The sequence below is a fragment of the Rhincodon typus genome, unplaced genomic scaffold (assembly GCF_021869965.1).
Source record: "Rhincodon typus isolate 14 unplaced genomic scaffold, sRhiTyp1.1 hic_rhity00001597, whole genome shotgun sequence".
Classification (NCBI taxonomy): Eukaryota; Metazoa; Chordata; class Chondrichthyes; order Orectolobiformes; family Rhincodontidae; genus Rhincodon; species Rhincodon typus.
Genome location: NW_025967235.1, coordinates 1 through 15,497, shown reverse-complemented (window position 1 = coordinate 15,497; position 15,497 = coordinate 1). Strand labels below are relative to the sequence as shown.

Sequence of the window (15,497 nt, the reverse complement as noted above, 5' to 3'; positions counted from 1 at the left end):
AATTTTCTGAAGAAGGGTCCCAACCCGAAACGTCAGCTTTCCTGCTCCTCTGATGCTGCCTGGCCTGCTGTGTTCATCCAGCTCCACACTGTGTTATTTAGACTCCAGCATCGGCAGTTCGTACTGTTGCTAATGTATTGTTAAAATGTTCTACCTGGCAAATTAGGAAAAGATTCCTATTATGTGCTGAATTTACTTGGTTTTTCTGCATCTGAGATACTGAACGATCAGATATTTCACTGGAAAAATATTTTAGAATCAGGCATTTATTTTGGGTGTGTCCAGGTTTTTTGGTATATTCTTAGAGGTAATCATTCACCCCCTCCACTACTGACACTCAGTAGCAGCAGTGTGTACCATCTACCAGATGCATTGCAGCAATTCAGCAAAGATCCTCAGACCGCATCTTCTAAAGCAAAAGCAGCGTCCATTTTGAAGGGCAAGGGTGGAAGATACATGGGAACACCACCAACTTCAAGTTCCCCTCCAAGTCACTCACCATCCTGACTTGGAAATATACTGCCGTTCCTTCACTGTCAATGGGTCAAAATCCTGGAATTCCCTCCCTAATGGCATTGTGTGTCAGTCCACAGCAGGTGGACTGCAGCGGTTCAACAAGGCAGCTCACCACCACCTTCTCAAGGGCAACTATGGCTAGCCCAGCATTTATTGCTGTCCCATGACGCTCACATCCCACAAATGAATATTTTATAAAGTTGAATTTCTGTCTCTCTCTCTCTCTGTTTTTAGAATCAGGAGGGGCTTCCCTTGTGAGGCAAGGGTTGTGGCACGCATCCTTCCACAGTTCCTTGATGACTTCTTCCCACCTCAAGACGTGATGAACAAAGTTATTGGAGAATTTATTTCCAATCAGCAGCCCTATCCACAATTCATGGCCACAGTGGTTTACAAGGTATTGGTTTTTCTTCCTTATGCAATGTAGAACCAAATTATTCAGCCATCTAGTCTGTGCCTGTCTAAGTGCTGTACAAAGGCCCCCTCTCGCCCTACTTCATCTACCTGATCAGTATGCTTTTTATTCCTTTTTCCCTCACTACTGCCAGGATTCTCTTTAACAGTTCAGTATGGTGACCAAACAAGTCTTCCATGGAATAGCATAGCGTATCATAAAATAATTGTGTATAAATTACAGAAGTATTTCATTTAATACCTTATTAAAAATTTAGAACACATGAAAATGTTAATATTTTTCTTGCAAAGGAGGTCTCCTAATGTCCATGTTCATGTTATCTGTTCTGTTAAGACATTCCTCAATGTTCGATGCTCTAGTTTTGCAGAGCTATAAGTCCTTCTGGGAGGAAAAGAGCAGGTGGACAGGTGTGCTGCTTCGCCTCTGATTTTCAAGAGATAAATAAAATTAGAAGAATTGCAGCAGCCTTAGACCGCTTTAGCCACTTAGCCTGCTGCAATTCTATAAAATTATGGTTCATCTGATTGTGGACTTAACACTATTTTCTTGCCTGTGTCATGATCCAAGCAAATGGTAATACTGAACAAAGTATTGGACAAATCAAATTCCCAAGTGAAGCCTGGCTTTGTAAACCTTGTTTGCAGTGACAGCATTTTGAACTTTGGCCTTTTTACCTACTCTAGGTTGCATTGTCAAGTACTTTTCAAATGCTATGTTGCCAACTCAAGCTATGGTTAATTTTTCTCAAACAGGTTGTCCAGCTGGTCTCTGAGCTTTACAAATGTTTCTTTGATAAATTTGAGGTTCTTTCACATCAGCCCTAATGGTCAACAGTAATAAGGAAGTTCTTTTATCCCACCCATTAGAACATTTTTGACAATAAGCTCTAATCCTTGTCTTTAAAATTTGGTACTTTCCTTCCATTAGCACTTGAGGTTGTGGATCATAACCTGAAAATATTACTTGTTTTATTCCCAAAATGCTCGTTATATCTTTGATTAAAATGAGATAAAATTTGAACTTTGATCTGATTGTCTGTCTTTCTTTGGATAATCCACGTCTTATCAAAAAAAAATTGAGTTAAAAGGCACCGCCTCAGGAAATCTGTTTTAAGCATCCATAATTATTATAAGATACTGATTTCCACTCTTGATTTCAGGTAGGGGACCTATACAATCTATTAAAATGCTATTAAGCGTTTTTCTTTTTTGAAAGCTGATGGTGGAATTAAAGGTGCAGGTTTAATTGATGGTTGGTGTTTCCGCATACCTGACATTTATGGCATGTCCAGCAAAATTTAACTAAATCTTCACTTAATCCTGGACAATAAAAATGCTGTTATATTTTAGTTTACAATTTCCTAATGCCTAAGTCACCTGCCATTTTAATTTCATGAGGCATTCGTAACATTTCATTATGATACTCAAATGGGACTACCACCTGCTGGATGATTGGCCATAAGTCAGAGCAGGAGTAAGCCATTCAGTCCAACCTGCTCAACCGCTTCTTATAAGAAAATCCCTCCATGGCTCGAAGCACCTAGTGAATTTTCTTTGGACTGCCTGCAATGTCAGTATATCTTCCCTTCGATAAGGGGACCCTCACTTTAGCCTAGGTGTGGTTTAACTAGTACCTTGCGTAGTTGTAGCAGGACTTTTCTACTTTTATACTCCTTTCCTTTTGAAATAAAGACCAATATTCGATTTGTTGTCCCTATTATCTGCCGAACATGTATGATAGCTTCATGTGATTATGCATGAGGTCTTCCGAATCCCCCCTGCACTGCAGCTTTCTGCACACTGTCCATTTAAATAATAATATTCAACTGCTCTATTATTTCTTGCCAATGTGCAAAACCCCACTTTTTTCATATTCTATTTCCATCTGCCGTGTTCTTGCCCATTGACGAAGCCTTACAACTCACATTCCCACTTAGCTCTGTATTGTCCACAAATTTGGAAATTTTCATTTGATCCCCACCTCTAAATCAATGATATATATTGTGGACAGTTGGGGCCCCACTAGTCTCAGCCTGCTAATGCAGAATCACCCACTTATTCCTACTCGCTGTTTTCTGTTTGTTAGCCAATCATTAATCCATGCCTGTACATTACCTCCTATCCCATGTGCTTAATTTTTTCTAACCAGCCTCCTGTGGGGGACTTTATCAAAAGCCTTCTGAAAATCTAAGTATGCTACGTCCATCCTTCATCAATTTTGTTACTAATACCTTCAAAAAAAAAACCGAGAAGTTCATCAAACATTATTTCCGATTCACAAATCCATGCTGATAATGCCCACTCAGATTATCAATTAGGTGCTTATTTATCCCACTCTTTAATGGATTCTAGCATTTCTCTACTACTGATGTAAGGCTAATGTGTCTGTAGTTCACTATTTTCTCACTTGTTCTCTTCTTAAATAATAGGGTGACATTTGCTACCTTTCAATCTACATGAATCATTCCTGAATCTATAGAATTTTGGAAGATGATCATCAATGCATTGACCATCTCTATAACTATCCCCTTCCACACTTTGGGATGTGGACCATCAGGTCTTAAGGATTTATCATCCTTCAGCCCACTTGATTTCACAGTACAATCTTTTTACTAATGCTAATTTCTTCAATTCTCATTCTCTCTAGCTACTTGGATCTCTACTTTTGGGTATTCCTGGTATCTGCCTCAGCAAAAACCGACATAAAGTAATGATTTTAGCTTCACAGCCATATCTCTATATTCCCCATGAAAAATTCTCCTGACTCTGCCTGTAGTGGACTCATACTCATTTTAGCCAAGCATTTCCTTTTTTATGTACCTATTGAAGCCTTTACAATTCATTTTTATGTTGTTTGCTAGATTATATTCATATTCTGTTCTCCCTTTCCTCTTCAGTTTCCTGTTCTTCCTTTGTTGTACTTGAAAAAACTCCCAATCCTCAGAATTATAGGTATTTCTGGCAACATTTATGGGTCTTTTTTGATCCTATGCAATCCTGGACTTCCTTCGTTAGCCACATTTGACAAACTGCATGTATTTTTGTACTTTGACAGAATGCTATAAGTCATGCAATAATTCTTTAAAGACTATCCATTGCCTGTATACAGTCAGGCTTTTCAATGTATTTTTCTCAATCCACCTCAACCGATTCATGCTTCATGCCTTCATGATTTCCCTTGTTCAATTTAACATACTTGCTTCACAATGAACTACCTTACTTTAATGCAACATATATCATGTCATGGTCAGTCATCCCTAAAGGTTCTTTTACAACAAGATTGTTGATTAGACCTTTTTTATTCACTTGTGAGACGTAGGCTTCATTGGCTGGCCAGTACTTATTGCCCATCCCTAGTTGCCGCTGTGAAGGTGGTGAGCTGCCATCTTGAACCACTGCGGTCCATTTGCTGTAAGTAGACCCACAATGCCATTAAGGAGCGAATTCCAGGATTTTGATCCAGTGGCGCTGAAGGAACGGCAATGTGGTGAGTAGCTTAGAGGAGAACTTGCAGGTGGTGATGTTCCCATGTATCTGCTGCCCTTGCTGTATATGGAAGTGCTTGTCAGTTTGGAAGGTGCTGTCCAAAGATCTTTCGTTACATAATACTAGATCTAAAATAGTGTGTCCTCCAATTCACTCCTCACCATGCTGCTATAAAAAAGAAACCCTCAAATGCCAAAAACATGTCCTTCACAAATTTGGCAATGCATTGATTTTCCCAGTCTGTACGCAGATTGGATGTACTGATGATAACTGTGTTGCCCGTGCGACATACTTCTCTCATTTCCATACCTCACACTGCCACTACTATGTGGTGGTGTATAAGTAACTCTGACCAATGTCTGCTACTCCTTCTATTTCTTAGTTTCATCCAAATACATTTCACACATTGCTTTTCCTATCTGAGAAATTCCTTCAATAATCCCATCCCTTATTATTAGCCCAACTCCACCTCCCATTCCTTCTTGTCTACCCTTCCTAAGCGTCAAATATCCTTGAATATTTAATTCTGAATCCTGGTCACCATGCAACCATGTTTCAGTAATGGCAGTTAGATCGTTCTCCTACATCTCTATTTGTGACTTTAGATTGCCTACCTTGCTTCAATGCTGCATGCAACTTTGTCTTTTTGACATTCCGTTTTCAAAGTATACTTGCTGTTTGGTTTTATTTCTTTGTTTATTAAATTCATTCATAGGGTGAATAGACTGAGCTAGTATGTATAGCCCATCCCAAGTTGCCCATGAGAGGTGGTGTTGAGCTGCTTTCATGAGCCGCTGCAGTCTATGTTCTGTAGGTAGACCCACAGTACAGTTAAGGAGAGAGTTCTCCTGTATTTTAATCTTCCTACCATTTTTATAACATCCTTTTGCCATTTTTACTTCCTTCCAATTTGAGTTACTCTCGGGCTCCCATCCCACTGCCAACTAGTTTAAACTCACCCCAACAGCACAAGCAAATCTGCCTGCAAAACTGTGGGACCCAACCCCGTTAAGGTATAATGATCCAGCATGTACAGGTCCCACCTGCACCAGAACCTCAATTTGTCAGGAATCTAATGCCCTCTCTCTTACACCAGGTTCTTAAGCAGTGTATTCAGTTGCTGAATTCTCTTGTTCTTATGGTCAGTAGCTGGCTGTATTGAGAGTAATTTTGAGATTACTGCTTTTGAGGTCTTGTTTTTTAAACTCCTATGCTAACTCTCTGAAATTGGCCTGTAAGACCTCATCCCTGTTTCTATCTATGTCATTGGTACCAATGTGGACCACAATTTCCAGCTGCTCCCCCTCCTCAGAAGAGTATTCTGCAGTTGCTCCGTGACATCCTTGACTCTAGCACCGGGGAGGTAAAACACCATCCTGGAGTCACATTTACTGCGACAGAAACACCCTGTTTGACTGTGAAATCCCCTATAACTATTGCTCTTCCATTCTTTTCTTTCCTCTACAGTCCAGCACGGTTGTTTATTGTGACACTGGCTTGGCTCTGGCTGCATGCCCCTGATGTACCGTTGCCCTCACCAGTGTCAGAAATAGAAAGCACGTTAGCAAGCACATTAGACTCGGGAGTCCTGCAGTACCTGCCTGGTTTTCTTGTACTGTCTGGTAGTCATTCATTCCCCCTCTGCCTGTTACGCTTCTAATTTGTAGTGTGACAACCTCCCTATGTCCATGTGGTCCTCCGCCTTGTGGCTGCACAACAGTGTCTTCAGCTGCTGTTCAAGCTCCGAAACCTGGTGCTCAAGCTTGTGCAAGTGACACATCCTGCAGATGTGTTTGTCTGGAGTGCCTGGTATGTTCATGACTTCACGTAACGCAGGATGTTCGCTGTACTTCATCATTTTAACCTGCCATTCCGTAGCTCCAAACACTATTTGTTTCCCTTAGAATAAGCACAGACTTGTTATGAAAACTTGACGTTCTCTAATGAGAATAGCTTATTAACACACCTCAGTTGAGGGGGTGAGGCTGAGAAGGCAAGGCCTTAATGGTGACCTCTGCTGGTATGGAATTTAAACTGCTGTTGATGGGACTCCTCCGCAACAAAAGCCATGCATCCAACCAACTGAGCTAACTGACCCCCAAGGCACATAAATCAGTGACTTTTTCCACTGAACTATAAGGAAAAATCAGAGCTTTTTCTAGTTACTTGGATCGCTTTTAGTCTGTCTTTTCTTCTGAACTAAAACCACTTCTGGTCTTGAGCTCTTTCTCTGCCGTAAAAGCTCAAATTGATAATCACTTGTGCAATTCTCTCACCAGGTAGCTTGTTTAATCATTAAGATTAAGTCACATGATATCTTGGAAATGTTGTTTTGACCCAGTGCTAAAAATAGGTTTCTTACCCATCTTTGGAAAAAAAAAGAGTTCACAGTAAAAACAAAAATTCTTTTTGCCTGTACTTTAGAACCAAAGTTCCTAAATAATATAATATAAACCTTCATCATTATCCTGTCCCTTGTCTTCCTTTTCAATCAAAATCATGTCTAATGCAGCCCTGAACACTTTTTTAGTGATCTAGAATCCCACAGGTCACTGTAGCAGAATTCCCTAAACTAATAACCCTCTGAAAGAAGAAATTCCTCCTCATTTCTGTCTTTGGTAGGAGACCATCGCTTTAAGCCGTGTCCCCAGTGTTGGACTCCCCTATGAGAGAAAACATTGTCTCTGGGTTTACCCTGAAGCTCTTTGTTTTCTGTGTTTCTCATTCTTCTGAACTACAATGAGTATAGACACAACGTGCCCAGTTTTTCTTCGCAAAGTAATTTCTTCATCCCACAGCTGAACTTTCTCTAAAGTGCTTCAAGTGCAAGCATGTCCTTTTTTTTGTTATTTCCTCTATCTTCTCCTTTTGAGCCCTGTACAATTCAGCATGATGCCTCTGAGGTGGGGAATTTTGTGAGGCTGCATGACCAAAACTGCTCGCATCCTCTGTGGTGGTATACGTGTCAGCTTTCTTGAACTCTGGAACTATTGGACCTATTATATTCTGAATAGATATTGTGTTCTTTCCTTCACAGGTGTTTCAGACTTTACACAATACTGGGCAGTCTTCCATGGTGAGGGATTGGGTAATGCTATCGCTTTCAAACTTCACACAACGAACACCAATAGCAATGGCAATGTGGAGCCTCTCCTGTTTTTTCGTTAGTGCTTCAACCAGTGCATGGATCTCAGCTCTGTATCCTTTATTAATAATTGCCAGGCTTATAGGTGCTCGAATCAAGAGTTGGACAAGATTGTGATTGAGTTAAGCTAGTGTATAATATGTGTTCTTTCGAACCTACCGTTACCCGGGACAGTTGCAGGTACTGCTAAGGGCACAAGCTGAAATGTTGTGAGGTGGCCAAAGATATTTTAATGGTCCGATTGGCGTTTTAGTGTAGTTATCACGCAGACTAAAATGTTTGTTTAATGCTTTTTTTTAACTTTCTGGCATTTCTACATTGCAACAGTGACTACACTTCAAAACCATTTCATTAGATGTAGAGCGATTTGGAAAGTCCTGGGATTGCAAGAGAGGTTACCTTTCTGTTGGGATCACTCACTAAAGACTCTATTTGTATGTTTTAACCTTTTTTCTATTCTCCAGTCTGAACCACACGGCAGGAGGTTTCAGTGCATAATCAGAGCACAATATGAACAGATGTCCAATCAACTCACCAGATGAAGGATTTAGGAGGAATTTCTGTATATCAAAAGCTGTGAGAATGTAGATTCACTGCTGCACAGAACATAGAACTGTACAGCACAGTACAGACCCTTCGGCCCATAATGTTGTGCTGAACTTTTACCCTAATCCTAAGGTCTGTCTGACCTCCACCCCTACATTATGCTGTCATCCACACGCCTATCTAATAGCCGCTTAAATGCCCCTAATGAGGCCGACTCCACTACCCTCTCCGGCAATGCATTCCACGCCCCTACCACTCTGAGTAAAGAACCTACCTCTGACATCTCCCCGATATCTACCTCCACTCACTTTAAAACTATGCCCCCTCGTAATAGCTACCTCCACCCTAGGAAAAAATCTCTGGCTATCCACACTATCTATACCCCTGATCATTTTGTACACCTCTATCAAGTCACCTCTCATCCTTCGTCGTTCTAAAGAGAAAAGCCCTAGGTCTCTCAACCTTTCCTCGTAAGACCTTCCTTCCATTCCAGGCAACATCCTGGTAAATCCTCTGCACCTTTTCCAATGCTTCCACATCTTTCCTGTAATGAGGTGACCAGAATTGGACACAATACTCCAGATGTGGCCGACCCAGGCTTTTGTATAGCTGGAGCATAACTTCACGGCTCTTGAACTCGATCCCTCTATTAATGAAAGCTAATGCACCATATGCCTTCTTAACAACTCTATCCACCTGGGTGGAATCTTTCAGGGAACTGTGGACATGAACCCCGAGATCCCTCTGCTCCTCCACACTGCCAAGAATCTTTCCGTTAACCCTGTATTTTGCTTTCAAATTTGTCCTTCCAAAATGAATCACCTCACACTTTTCAGGGTTAAACTCCATCTGCGACTTCTCAGCCCAGCTCTGCATTCTATCAATGTCCCTTTGTAACCTAGAACAGCCCTCCACACTGTCTACAACTCGACCACATGAATTGGTTGAAGCAGAGAATGTTGTCATATTGAAGGGAAGTTTGATGTATGCAGGTGTGAGGCTGGGATGGAGGAGTAAGGAGGGCAGGGTGGAAAGAGATCATTGGATTAGGAAGAGGCATAAACTAGTTCAGCTGAATAACCTCAATTTGTACAATCTATGTAATTTTATTTCATACAGCTGGAAAGAAAGAGTATCATAACAGGCTGCTCCAAAATACTTCATAGACAGCAAATAATGTTTGAAGTGTATTTTCTGTCATAATGGGATAAACAGAAGAAAATTAATTAAAATTTAAACTCCTTTCTTAATAATTAATTGGACTCTGGCAAGGCCGGCATCAGTTACGCAGCTAATTGCTCTTGAAAAGGTAGACTGCTTTCTTGCTTGGTAATGAAAGGAAATTTGCGCTGCAGCAACATATCTAAAACTCCAAATGTCTGTGGTACCCTATCTTGTTTGCAGCAGAACCTTCGAGGCTCTAGATTTGGTCACCTATGTGTCCACTAGAATCCCATCATAGAGATGTACAGCATGGAAACACCCTTAGACCCAACTTGTCCATGCCAAACAGATATCCTAAATTAATCTACTCCCACTTTGCCAGCATTTGGCCTATATCTCTCTAAACTCTTCCTATTCATGTACACATCCAGATGCCTTTTCAATGTTGTGATTGTACCAGCCTCCACCACCAACTTTCACAGCGCATTCTATACACGCACCATCCTATGCATGAAAATGTTCCCCTTGGGTCCCTTTTAAATCTTTCCCCTCTCACCTTAAACGTATGCCGTCTAGTTTTTGCCTCCCCTATCCTGGAGGAAAGCCCTTGGCACTTCACCCTGGCCATGTCCCTCATGATTTTATAAACCTCTATAAGGTCACCCTTCAGCCTCTGATGCTCCAGGGAAAGTAGCCCTGGCATATTTAGCCTCTCCCTACAGCTCAAACCCTTCAATCACAGCAATATTCTTGTAAATCTTTTCTGAACCCTTTTAAGTTTCACAACATCTTTTCTATAGCATGGAGACCAGAATTGAACGCAGTATTCCAAAAGTGACCTAACTAATGACTTGTACAGACGTAACATGACATCCCAACTCCTATACTCAATTCATTGACCAATAAAGTCAAACATACCAAATGCCACCCTCTACTCTACCTGCAACTCTACTTCCAAGGAACTATGAATCTGCACCCCAAGCCCTCTTTATTCAGCAGCACTCTGCAGGACCTTACCATTAAGTGTACAAGTCCTGTCCTTATTTGCCTTTCCAAAATGCAACACCTCACATTTATCTAAATTACAATCTATCTGCCATTTCTCGGCCCATTTGGCCTATCTGATGAAAGTCACCAGATCCCAGAATAATGAACATGCCCATCCTGACCTTGAATAAGAGACATGTACCAATTCCCTGAAATAGCAATGAGTCAGTAGGTAGAGAATCTATTTTCATGATGCTGGTTGAGAGATTCATATTGACCAAGACACACATGATCCCAGCTGATGTTATCACTGGACAAGTCGGATGCCAGAATGAAATCTGACTTAATAAAACATTTTTTTAAACCATGGCAGTCCAAGGAAGGGGCATACAAATTATCCAAAAAGCAGCAGACCTGAGGATTGGAAGCAGTTTAGATTTCAGCAAAGCAAGACAGTGGGATTTATTAAGGAGTTGGGGGCAGGGGGGAGTAGCAGAGCATGAAAGTAAGCTTAAGAGAAACATACGAACTGATGATACAAGCTTCTGCAGGTATGTGTAGAGAGAAAGATTACTGAAGACAACTTTAGGTCAAACATGAAGTTATTATGGGGAGCAAAGAGTTGCAGACCAATTAAATACATATCTTGGTTTTATTTTCATAAAGGAGGACATAAATAATTTCCCAGAAAACTTGGGGAACAGGGTCTAGTTAGTAAGAGGGAGGAACTGAAGGAAATAAGTATTAGTAGAGAAACGGTGTTGAGGAAATTGATGGGATTAAAAGTCAATAAACCTCAGGATCCAATAATCGACGTTCCAGAGTACTTTAGGAAGTGGTCCTTGAAATAGTGGATGAAAGGTGGTCACCTTTCAAAATTCTATAGGCTCGGGAACAGTTCCTATGGATTGGAGGGTAGCTAATGTAACTGTACCATTTAAAAGAGAAAGGGAATTATAGACCCGTTCGCGTGGCATCAATAGTGGGGAAAATGCTAGAGACCTTTACACGAAGATTTAATAGCAGAGAATTTGGAAACTGACAGGATCAGACAGTCAGCATGGATTAACAAAAGAAAAATCATGCTTGACAGATTTATTAGAATTTTTCAAGAATGTAACTAGAAGAGTGGATGGGGAAGGCAGTAAATGTGGTTTACTTGCAGTTTCAGTAAACATTGAATAACTGAGCGAATAGCAGGAGACAGTAATGGTGAAGGGTTGCTTTTTGGACTGGAGACCTGTGACCAATGGTGTTCCACAGGGATCGGTTCTGGGTCCTGTTGTTTGTCATTTATAGAAATGATTTGGATGAGAATATAGAAGGTATGGTTAGTATGTTTGCGACATAGTAGGCAGTGAAGAACGTTCCCTAAGATTACAAAGAGATCTGGATCAAATGGGTCGATGGGCTGAAAAATGGCAGATGGTGTTCAATTTGGATAAATGTGAGATATTGCATTTTGGTACAACAAACAAGGGGTTGGGCTTATATAATTAATGGTAGGGTCTTGGGTAGTGTTGTAGAACAGAGCGCCCTAGGAGTGAAGGTACATAATTCTTTGAAGTTTGTATCACATCTCGACAAGGTGGTTTAAAAAGGTGTTTGGCACATACCGTCATTGCTCAGCCCTATGAGTTAGCAAGTCATGTTGAGGTTGTACAAGACATTGATAAGGCCTCTTCTGGAAGACTGTGTCCAGTCCTGGTCGCTCAGTTATAGGAAGGATATTATCAAGCTGGAGAGGGTTCAGGAGAGATTTACCAGGATGTTGCTGGGTATGGTTGGTTTGAGTTATAAAGAAAGGCTGAATAGCCTGGGACTACTATCACTGGAGAATAGGAGATTGAGAGGTGACTTGATAGAGGTTGAGAAATCAATGAGAGGTATAGATGGAGCTAATGGTATAGTTGTCTTTTCCCTAGGATGGGGGATTTCAAGTCAAGGGGGCCTATTTTCAAGGTGAGAGGAGAGATTTTAAAATGCGAGATGCAAATTTTTTATAGAAGGTGGTTTGAGTGTGGAATGAATTTCCTGAGGAAGTGGTGGATGTGGGTACAATTACAACATTTAAAAGACATTTGGATAGATACATGAATGGGACAGGTTTGGAGGGATATGGGCTAGGAGCATGCAAGAGGGACTAGTTTAGCTTGGGATTGTGTTCGGCATGGATTGGTTGGACCGAAGGGTCTGTTTCCATGCTGTATGACTGAGTTTAGCATGTAAAGTATAAAGTGCTTGCGATTTGGGGTAATGTACCGATGTAGAAAACTGGTTGGCAGACAGGAACCGGAGTAGGAAGAAATGGGTCTTTTGAGAGGCAGGTACTGACTAATGAGTTACCACAGGGAACAGTGCTTGGACCTCAGTTATTCACAATATAGATGATTTAGATGAGGGATCGAAACGTAATATCTCCAAGTTGTAGATGACACAAAGCCAGGTGGAAGCCGAGCAGCGAGGAGAGTGTAGAGATGACTAATTGTGATTTGGGCAAGTTGAATGAATGGGTGAATGCTTGGCAACAGTGAAAACAAAAAAGGCAGATTATTATCTGACTAGCGATTAGATTGGGAAAGGGGGAGCTATAGTGAGACCCTAATGCTGAAGGTAAGCATGCAGGTGCAGCATTTGGTGAAGACTTCAAATGGTATGTTGGCCTTTATAGTGAGAAGATTCAAGTATGCAGAGGATGATGTGTGTATGGAACAAGCTGCCAGTGAAAGTCGTGGAGATGGGTACAATTACAGCATTTAAAAGGCACTTAGATATGTATATGATAGGAAAGGTTTAGAGGGGTGTGGGCCAAATGGTGGCAATTAGGACTTCTGATCGGGGTGGACGAATTGGACTGAAGGGTCTGTTTCCATACTGTATGACTCTACAGGAACAGTGATAACTTCCTGCAATTGTACAGGATCTTGGTGAGACCATACCTGGAGTATTGTATGTGGTTGAGGTTTCCATTTCTGAGAAGAATGTTCTAGATGTAGAGGCAGTACAATGCGTGTTTACCAGACTGATTCTTGGAATGGCAGGATTGATGTATAAAGAGAGACCGGATCAGTTAGGGCTATATTCAGTGGCATTTAGAAGAATTAGGTGTCATCTTATTGAAACCTACAAAATTCTAACAGGATGAAACATTGTAAATGCAAGAAGGATGTTCCTGATAAAACAGGAGCCCAAAACCAGGGGTCACAGTCTAAGGATATGGTTTAAGCCATTTAGAACTAAGATGAGAAATTTCTTTACTCCGACAGTGGTGGGCCTGGAATTCTCTATCACAGAAAGAGGTTGAGGCCAAAACATTGAATATTTTCAAGAAGGGGGTAAATATATTTCTTGGGGATAAAGGGATCAAAGGGTATGGGGAGAAAGGGGGTACAGAGTACTGAATTAATCATACTAAGAGGTGGAGCAGACTGGAAGGGCTGAATGGCCTACTCTTATTTTCTATGTCTTGCACTAAAATTAAGCACGCAAGACTATAGGTTTTGTTTCAATAATAAAACCAGTTTATTAGCCAAAAGAAATAAAAATAAAACAAAGTTCTCTAAATATAATGCAGTTTGAAACATTTCAAAAAGACATGTAAACAAAGCCCCATGTATTGCAACACTATCATTTTATAGTTACTCGAAAACCAAGGAAATTGCCCTTCTTTGTCAAATCTGTAGGTTTGATTTAATCACATCCTCTTGGTTCTGGTCCTTTGATATGTGAGGTCTTTTCTATGGAATATTCACACCAGTGAGATTTTAGGCTTTATTACTTATGCAATAATAATGAATGCTGACTTCTAACCAAATACTTCTGGTCTGGAAGTTCCACAAACTAAACTGTTTCGCTGAGGCAGCATATTCCCTTAACAGTGTCCTTTGTTGGAGAGACTATACTTGCATCTGCCTTCGGTTAGGCCTCCTTCGAACTGAATTCAAAAGCTTTTGAATTAACTTTAGAAAACACTTGTTCATCAAAGAATCTCTGCCATCTAATAGCTTAAGGGTTTTTTCTTTCCTGTTGAAAACCCCACAAAAACGTGCAGACTTCCATTAATGTTCTTGGAGGCCTTGCTGTCTGAAACATGCTGGCTTTAAATAATGGTTCAAGAAAGACTGACCTAGTTAATTTTTAAACCCCTTCACAAAATGAAACACCCATATACCAGTAGTTTAAAATCCAAACTAAAAAAAAAAATGCACACAAATCACCATAAAGAATTCCAACGTCCCTTTTCAAAGTAATGTCTTGGTATGTTTTGCAGCCACCTGAGAATGAAGATGGAGCCTTGATTTAATATCTGATTCAGCAGGTTGGTACCTCCAGCAATGCAGCATCCCCTTAGTACTGCAGTGAAGTGTGAGCTTACGTTGTGGACTTGTATCTCTGGTGTGGGATTTGAATGCACCATGTTCTGATTCGGAAGTGGGCTACCCAGTGAAGCAAGGCTAATTCACTACAATCATGCACAAAGCTTTTGAATTCTGGAGGTTGCAGTAGTTAATGTGCTGTCAGAGATCTTGTGAATGTTTTATGAAATACGAATGTAATGGTTAAAGGAAAGTAATGTGCTGCTAGAGATTAAATATAGAATTGTAGCTGACTTGATGCACGTTATTTGGAAAGGTCAGAAAACATGCTGTAAATCAATCATAATCCTCAGTTATTACAGAGCAGACCACAGTATATAAAGTATTCGAGAGCTTTGTAACTTGGGTTGCGGATGAGGTTGTCGATATGCTTGCCGACCCTGTGGGCTTGGTTACAAACATTTTGTCACCCTGCTAGGTAACGTGGTTGGTGCACCTCCGGTGAAGCATTGGTGTTCTGTCCTGCTTGTTATTTATATGACATATATTATAGCAAACAGAGGCATATAAATAACAAGTGGGTCAGAACACTGACGCTTCACCGAAGTGCACTGATGATGTTACCTAGCAGGGTGACAAAACATTTGTAACCAAACCCACAGGCTTGGTGAGTATGTCTACAACCTCAGATTACAGTATAGTTAAAGCAAAACTATTTCTTAACTGCATATCCAGCCTCCCCCACATTATCAGCCGAATGGGTAAGGCTGAACAAGTGGATATAAATCTCTTCTGCTTGTTGGCAATGGACTTCTACAGGAAACAGATTGATGAGGAGCTAGATCGCCGTGCCTTCCAGTCAGTCTTTGAAATGGTGGCAACCCCTGGCAGCCCCTATCACCAGCTGTTGACTTGCTTGCGAA

General features: G+C 40.9%; 1 protein-coding gene across 1 annotated transcript in view; it reads left to right on the top strand.

Annotated features, from left to right (window-relative positions):
* Positions 1–15,493, top strand: part of LOC125481284 (huntingtin-like) — a gene marked incomplete at its 3' end in the record, with an annotated part of 23,811 nt that extends 8,318 nt beyond the window's left edge. The window contains exons 4-6 of the mRNA XM_048592638.1: positions 751–913; positions 7,454–7,614; positions 15,310–15,493. Coding sequence (XP_048448595.1) covers positions 751–913; positions 7,454–7,614; positions 15,310–15,493 — 508 coding nt within the window. The remainder of the gene's footprint in view (positions 1–750; positions 914–7,453; positions 7,615–15,309) is intronic.
* Between the last annotated feature and the right edge of the window lie 4 nt (positions 15,494–15,497).